At 34.5% G+C, this 8,642-nt stretch overlaps 1 protein-coding gene across 1 annotated transcript; it reads right to left on the bottom strand.

Moving 5' to 3' along the window:
* Positions 1-401: 401 nt before the first annotated feature.
* On the bottom strand, positions 402-7,905 carry LOC124829414 (uncharacterized). Its single transcript, XM_088112387.1, has 15 exons — positions 7,333-7,905; positions 5,595-5,716; positions 5,406-5,494; positions 5,286-5,321; positions 5,060-5,153; positions 4,614-4,733; positions 4,101-4,165; positions 3,460-3,953; positions 3,310-3,382; positions 3,033-3,170; positions 2,224-2,789; positions 1,693-1,828; positions 1,551-1,619; positions 1,331-1,456; positions 402-1,011 (listed from the first exon to the last, which is right to left on the bottom strand). The coding sequence occupies exons 1-15, from the start codon at positions 7,539-7,541 to the stop codon at positions 898-900; spliced, it is 2,451 nt and encodes an 816-aa protein (XP_087968513.1). The 5' UTR covers positions 7,542-7,905; the 3' UTR covers positions 402-897.
* Between the last annotated feature and the right edge of the window lie 737 nt (positions 7,906-8,642).

The following is an 8,642-nucleotide window of genomic DNA, read 5'->3' as shown; positions in this document are numbered from 1 at the left end:
TGCTTTGTTTATTAATGAGAAAAGAATGTTCGTTTTCTCTCCTTCTCGTGTCACATATACTTTACTACATTTCTCTGCTGCATTCCTTCAAACACTAAGAAATGTTAATAGTAACATCCCAGTACAATCAAACAGAGTGAAGGACAAATGGTATCAAGACAAATAGTTAGACGAAAAGAACTTAGAAGATTTATAACCTCAATTTCATAAACTGAAACATCTTTATATATTTAAATATTTAAGGAGAAAGTTACAACAAATAACTTTAATGAATTTTATCTTTATACATTCAAATCTTTAGGAAGAAAGGACAATCATTTCTAATGTAGTATACTAAGAGTATAGTAATAGTTTCTATCATTTTTGTGACTTCATCCCAGAATTCCCATAGACAATTCACGTAAATATGAAACATTCACTGAGACACAATTCACATAAATAATTGAACCAAACTGTATGAGCAATACAGTTTCACAACCAATTTACAAAATTCTAATGTCTTAAAATTCTGATCATATATGATACAGCATACCTAAAAGGTTTGGTGTAAAATATTCCTATTCCTACAAAGCCATTGCATCTTCCAAAACCGTGCATGACAAAACATATATTCCCTAAAACAGCTCTTCATTTGTTTGTAGAAAAACCCAAACGAAACTTGAGAACCCTCTCATCAACACAATACATGATGATCAACACATTCTTTAGAGAATACACGTGTGCAAGGACTTGTGCTTTTCTGGGAATCATAAGAAGTGTAACATTTGGGGTATAGTGAGAAATATGACCATGCTTCATTTTGATTTCAACATCTGTTTTGAAGTCTGCTTCCTTTGTTGAAATGTATGATTGAGGATGAATGGTGACAAATTCAAAATATAAGTAGCATTCTCCAATCTAAAGGAAGTAAGTGAGTTGTTGCTTCTTCCTTGAACCTCCTTCTCCATATAAATCATTCCACTGCTTCAACTCATTCATTACGGATCCTTCTGATGCAAAACTTGCAGCCACCTGTGTTTACTCAAATATTTGTAAGCTCATGTACATAGAAAAAAACTTTTATACATCATTTAACACAGTTTTCTTCTTCCACTTCTGTGACATTGTAAGTATTCTATCCTTAGTTAGATGTACAAGTTACGATTTTAAGTCTTAAAAATGGATTAATGACTATGTAGTGGTAGATATCTATAATCACATCAATTGAACTACTGTTTTTAATTCCTAGATTTTAAGAAATCCAATTTTAAATACTTCATGTAGTATTGTATAGATTCCCAAATCTAGTACTCTCAAGCCATTTGAGTGAAAAAAATTGAGTTCACCCTACCTGACTCTTGGCCTGCTTCATGTCTTCCATATTTAAAGGCCTGAGGGTAATTTCTTGGTCTTCGTTATCTTTGTTGTTTGAAACATCCTCAGAGTTTTGGCCTTCAGCCTCTCTTTTCTTCTTTTCCTAAAATATGATGCAGTTGATATTTAGTTAAATCTTTGTCTTGAATTGGATAGAGACGTTAATCTTAGAATAGTGAAAGTTGTTTAATAACTACCATTTCTTTTACTCTCTCCCGCTGTATTAGCTCTCTAACAGGTCGATAAGCCGCAGTGATGCACAAGTTCTGTTCATAGTCATTAACATCAATAGATTGTAACCAGAAAAAAATCAAACCAGTAAGCACTACCAAGACTCACCTTAAGATCACTTCCAGTATATCCTTCTGTCATGGTTGCCAGCTCTTTGAAGTCTAAGTTTTCATGTTTTTCTTTGGCCAGAAGAGTCTTCAAGATCTTCTCCCTGTTCTCAGCAGATGGAAGACCAACCAGGACCCTGCTCAATGACAGAAAGGTATATAGATATTGCATTCAAAAATTGCCAACACTAATTGAACTGAAAAGCAAAGAATATTGATATTATACAGTCAAAAACAAACATTGGATTTTACAGTGTCCTTAAAAGAAATGTGACAAGATCAATTTGGTGAACAATTTAAATGCCAAAGAGGAAGAAAGTGCAGCTAAAAGCTACAGAAAGATCTGCCTTCTAAGGTAGCCATAAGGTAGTCTCAGAAGGAAATAGATTAATAACCACATGTTACCAATTTTCTTTTCTTAAGATCACACATTTGTTCATCATAGTAACAAAGCAAATGCACACATTGTCCGAATGGAAGCAAAACAAAAACAGATGATCATGCAAACAATTAGGCAAAAGGGGTGTCCTACCTGCGCTCAAACCGTCTTATGATAGCTTCATCAAGGTCAAATGGTCTGTTGGTTGCAGCAAGAACCAAAATTTGCTCATTAGGTCCTGTTAATAGCCCATCCCAGTGTGTCATGAACTCATTTTTTATCTTCCTCATGGCCTCATGCTCTCCTACTCTAGTCCTCTGTCCAAGCATGCTGTCGACCTCATCAACAAAGATGATTGTTGGGGCAACCTTAGCTGCCAGTGTGAATAGAGCTCGGACATTCTTTTCATCTTCTCCAAACCATTTTGATGTAATAGTGGACATTGAGACATTAATGAAACTTGCACCAGCTTCATTTGCAATGGCTTTTGCTAGCATTGTTTTCCCAGTACCAGGAGGCCCAAAAAGCAATATACCTCTACACGGCTTTAGAAGCCCGCCTTTGAAGAGGTCAGGCCTTCTAAGGGGAAGCATTACCAGCTCTTGAAGTGATTCTTTGATCTCATCCAATGCACCAATATCTGCAAATGTAACCCCTATTTCATTTGCTGGGATAACCTCAGGTCTTATGCGCTTCTCAAACTCGTTGTCAGGAACTTCCTGCAAACAAACAATTAGTATATAAGAACACAAAATCGGATAGGGAATAAAAGAAAATAGACTTGAAGAAGAAACTATTTTTAGAAGTTAGATAACCAGCCTCCATCTAGATGACTAGTAAATTGTTGATTATAGTGTATCAATTGTCCATGTTGAAACCATCAATTGTCCATGTTAAATGTGTAGGATTTGATAAGGTGAGAAGTTTTTTTCAGCTTAAGGTGCTCAGAAAATTGATCTTACCGCCTTTGAAGGTGTGGGATTTTCACCTTCTTTCTTTGTTACCGGGATGGATTTCTCTGTCTCATTCTTGTTTTCAGGTGCTTGATTGTCACTCTTAACTTCATTCTTTGCACCAGCAACATCTTCTCCAGCATTTTCCTAATGTTACAGAGAAATACGAAAATTAAAAAAAAAAAAAAAAACTGAATATATACAATGGTACTCACTATCTATCATTATTTTTTCCTTAGATTTTCTTGCTATTCCTGCTGCTGTAAATAACTGTAAACAAGCATACCTTGTTAGATTCATTAGTCTTCAGATTCCCACTACTCTTGCCTTCCTGGAACAGACTCAATCCATGGGACAAACTGCCACATCCAAGATCAGTTACTGCAAAACAATTTCATGTAATCAAGTGCTTACAGTCATTTGACAAGATATTTACCTATTGGCTGATATAACTAGCTTTCCATTTCGGTAATCTGGATCCTTGGTATGCATCAAATGGTAAGATATTGCAGATACTACAATTTCTTCAATATAATTGCTGAGTACGATAGTATCTGAATGGCAGATTGCGTTCAAGTCATCACATTCAATGTCATTTGCTGCTAGTACTTCAGCAATGTGGTTTCTGTTATCTTGGAACTGAATAGCTTTCATATCCTCTTCCAGTGATCCTTTCCAATTGCCAGAATGAGTTTCATCTTCAGGAGCTTTGATTTCAATGTTGTAGGGGAATAGCGCAGTGAGCCTTTCATCAACTTCTTTGCAATCGTCATCTGAATCTAATATCTGGGACCCAAGTATCAACACCGAGCCTGATAGTTTCTTTATCATTTTTTGTAGTAAATTATATAACCTTGATTGAAGAACGAGCTTCTCAACATCCCTTATGTATAAAATGATGGAACTAGTTTCTGTGATAGAAACCAAAAGCTGAAAAAATGAAAACGATCTTGTTATTAGAGTGAAAACTCTATGTAATGAAAATTCGTGATATATGACTCTCGTCTTATGTAAATGTTGCCTATAAAGGTTGTCACTAGACACAGTTTTAAAATGAACTTTCAGTAATTAAATCACCTTGTAAAGTGCCTGCACAAAGAGCTTCTCATCAAAACACAAGCTACTTGTGCGCTTCAAACGTGCTGAAATCATAATTCAATGAAGTGAGCAAAATGTGGGAGGAGAAAATTGATATTTCATGCATTAGTGACAACAATACAATGAATCAAGCATTTAGCTGCATGACGATTTCAATTATTTAAAAGAAGAAATTTATAGATAAAACTATTTTCCTACCAAAGTTTGCAGAATAATCATGAATTTATAACATGGATATTCATATATCAGATTAGTTCTTGTTAGCACTCATTCAAAACTTCTATAAACATCCTTGGAAATAGTATCTGTCCCCTTCATCTTCGCAGGTGAACAAACAGATTGACAGGTTGATTTATTATATACAGCAGTGTGTTAAAAAGAAGCTTACGGAGTACACAACTGAATTCAAAGTAGATGTTCACATTAATCTTTTAGCTGGATTAGCATCTTCATTATTGCTTAATAAGGTAAACTATATTTCTAAAGTATAACCTGGAAGTGTTGGACCACCCTGGGAAGCAGTGCTACTTATATCAGATGCAGCAGAAGCATTCCTCCTAAGCTTTGGAGGATTGAAACTTTCAGCAGCACTGCTTTGTTGACGCACAATTCCTTCAAAAAAAAGTACCAATCAAAATCAATGATGCAATAGTTATATATATTAAGTTAGCAACATAAGTATTACGGCAAATACAGGTATCTAAAAAAATGAGAAGAGATAATATGGAGTCTCCACATCCATTTGCAATGTCTGAACTATGATCACTGTTCGTTATAATAACGTTAAAAGAAAAACCTATTACCATATGTCAAAGCAATACATGCATTGTAAAATCTTCCATATCTTCAAGTCTTCAACTACCAAACTCTATCTATAAAAGGTAATTATAGAATAAAACAATTCATACTTTAAACATTGACTTTTATTTCCTTAGTACCTCTTGTTTCTCCTTGTGAAGAAAGCATCGAAAAAGAACCAAACAAACCAGACATTCGCTCCAAGGTTGCCTCCGATATTGACCTTTTCAACGACTACGGAAAGAGAAGCAAATAAGTCAAGAAAATATCACTATGAACTACAAATTATATAAATATAAAATGAAGCTAGCAAGTTGCAATTTCATCATGTTAAGAATGACAGAGAACTAAGCAAGGTGAACTTACCGGTATCTTTCGGGAACATCCAAATTTATTCTGCAACTGTTCAAGGGAAAAACATATAAAGTAAGAATATATGTAAATGACCAGCTAAAGCTAATAAAATGGGAAGCAATGAAAAATTACCTTCACAGAGAAGTCAGTAATATCTAACAACAGCAACTTTGATTCAAAGTAATGAGCTAAAGCTCTGGCAAGGGCTTGCTGGTAAGATTCTTCAAAATTTATACATAAATAGCCTTAGTCAAACCAATCTGGAATTAAAAAACAAAATTCAGCAGAACAACGTTAATGTTAAATTCTATCATACTATACCTGCTGGACCAGATAGTAAAATAGACCTGCTTGCTGGTGAGAGGTTCCTGGTGTGCTTGGAAAAGTGAAGATGCTTTAAATGAATATATGCAGCACTTGTCAACAAAGCACGAATTCTTTCACTGCATTGTCACATTATATGCATGCGTAAGATATGGTGCTATAAGGAAAAAGAGTATTACTATATCAAATTCCTCCATTGGTAGATCAAATCCACCTGGAACAAGAACAGCGCATGAACTTCACAATAATATAGACAATATATAGGGAATCAATGCTTTTACAAAACCTGTTTTGTCCTAGATGGGAAACTCATTTAGAAACTAGAGGCGTGATATGATTGGCTCATTTAACGTAGCATATAATTGTTGGAATATAAAATCAGAAGGCAAAAATTTAGAACATGAATGCAGTTAAGTTCAAGATGCAGAATTAACAACAGAAGGAATTAAATTTGTATACGACATTCCCATATCTAAACTTTCCTTAATATTAGTTATACACCAACTTACTGACCTATGAACTAGAAAATAGAAAAAAAGAAAAGGAATGTCGAAGATCCCAGTTGCTGTTGTAAAGACTGTATGAGCATCTAGGTATCAGAAATTTTCGAAGACTATAAAGTTACATAGCACCTTTTTTTTTCATTTTTAGTACATCAAGGTATTGTCAGATTGTGTCTTTGCATCATGGAGGTCATAATTTGTAGTTGTAGATGCAGAAAAACCTCTCAGACCACACTCCCTAGTTGTTTACATCTGACCCTCTTAAGCCACACAATGGTGAGAATCTTGTGCACCTGTTCACCCTTTCACATCAAGGGGTTGATACCACAACTTGAATTAGAGTCTCAATCACTGTAGCTTTTCAGAGAACAGAAGTGTGATCTTTTGATGTTAACTGGTATTAATAATTTGAATTAGGGTGTGAAGATTTATTGTGATCACTGTTTATATGTTCTGAAGAAGAATGGAACCACTAATGTTAAGTAGACAAAGAAACATAGAGAAGTCTAAACGACAATTGTCCCATAATCTATGAAGTCGATGAAGCTCTAATCTGAAGTATACATGTTCAATCAGAAAAATAATGACCTATAACAATTCTCCAATGAATGCAAGTACACATAATAAGGACCAAGTACAATATTAAAATAAGCTATCCTTTTATTACAAAAAGTACACAATAAAAGTGTGCTATCAGATTCATTCTTCAATCTATTTCAGTGAAACTGCGCACGTTTATCAGGAACAAACACATCACAGTATCAGCAGCTTCCCTGTTTCTGACCCAACATATACTCAAAATGCAACAATTTATTTTTAAAAACCACAGAAACCTATGGCAAGAGAATATCTATGGAAGTTTCGGTTTAACAAAGAAGCAAAGATAAACCCAACAACAAACAACCAACAAAATCTTAAAGAGAAAGAGATCAAACCCATCATAGAAGCCTCATATTGAGTATCAAAATCATATCTACCAGAACATTCATAGCAGATTGCCATGAAATTTATAAGTCAAACAGAGAGAGATCCATGTCTAAAACACCTTTGACACCCAAGTTTATCATAATTCATAATTATATCATAAATTCAAACATACCCCTCAGAAAATGCTGTCAATGCTTAAATATCAATCTGAAGGGTCAAAATAGTAACAAAAACACAGAAGGAAATAACACTGACTTTGAGTCATATTATGTCATTATTATATTCCAATGAAATCTCAAAATCACCTTAAGTAATATGGAAAGTCCTCGAATGTATGCTTTCCGTCCCTTCCTTCAACCACCAGCTTCTTGAGCTCCAGCATAATATGCTCCAGGGAAAGTTCAACAGAGTCACGATTCCCGCCAACCCATTTCTGCCCTGAACTCAACCCAAGCCCCACACCCAACCCAACCCCAACGCTCAATGCTGACAACAGAACGTGTTTCTGTTCCATCACGACTCTCAATCCAAGTTTGTTCCTTTAAGAACCCAGAAGCGAGTTTTCACCAAAGGGTATCAAGATTGTTAAGCAAAGTATGATTCTGAGAAACGGGTAGCCCGGATATTCTGGATGACAAAAACAACAGCAACGACAACAAAAATAATAAGTTAACAACCCATGTAAAAAGAGGCTCCGAAGACAACGTTGGTCTAAAGGATTTTGACAAGGCAATGACTCGCTCTCTGTGTGTCCCTCCTCAATGGCTATATATAGCATGCCACAACTAATGGACGTTGAAACACATTGCTTGCCATGAACCCAATTTTCAAAAAGGAAAAAAAAAAAGTTGAGATTTTTACTTTTCCATGCCTTCTTTTTTGGCATAGTGGTGAGTGGTGGTAACACCAAATCTGGGTTCTCTCTCTTACTTAGATTAGACTGTCATGTTTTATTTATCTTCATTTTTTATTATTTGTCCACTTGGAAACCTTTTTTTAAAGGGTTTTTTTAATATATCATGGCTTTGGCTAATAATTTCTTGTGGTTTATCATTGTTGCCCCTGGTTTGCTTGGTGCAGTGTCATTTTGGTTTTTTCTTAATAAATAAATGTAAAGGCAATGAAACGGTATGGTTGGTGCCTGGCTTATTTGTTTTCTATAAAAGCATGTTAAAGTCAGGACCATTCATGAAGATTTCGAGAAAGAAAAAAGAAAAAATAAATTGGTTCATACCTACCCTTTCATGGTACACATTCTAATTCTGCATATTTTACTGAGAAGGGATCGTGATTTCTGCAAGAGTTGGATCAGATTCATCTCCCACATTTTCTGAGAGATTAGGTGTTTTTAAACTATTTCTTTAAAAATGTATTTACAGTGTCAAAGTATTTCCTACTATTATCAAATCATAGATGTCGGATAACTTTATTTTTATAAAAATAAATAATATATAACTTGTATAATGTAAAAAGAGTTTACATTCTCTTTTAATCACAATGCGATCAATTAACATTTGTTCATTTTATGAGTTGATTTATAGTAATGGGCAGTATAAATACATAAAAAAATAATTATTTCTAAAACAGCTACTTCAAAATTGTATTTAAAAGTATT

Source organism: Vigna umbellata, chromosome 4 (assembly GCF_029865625.1).
Source record: "Vigna umbellata cultivar VRB3 chromosome 4, Vumbellata_1.0, whole genome shotgun sequence".
NCBI lineage: Eukaryota > Viridiplantae > Streptophyta > Magnoliopsida > Fabales > Fabaceae > Vigna > Vigna umbellata.
Note: the sequence above shows the minus strand (reverse complement) of the source record. Positions and strands in the feature narration are given on the sequence as shown.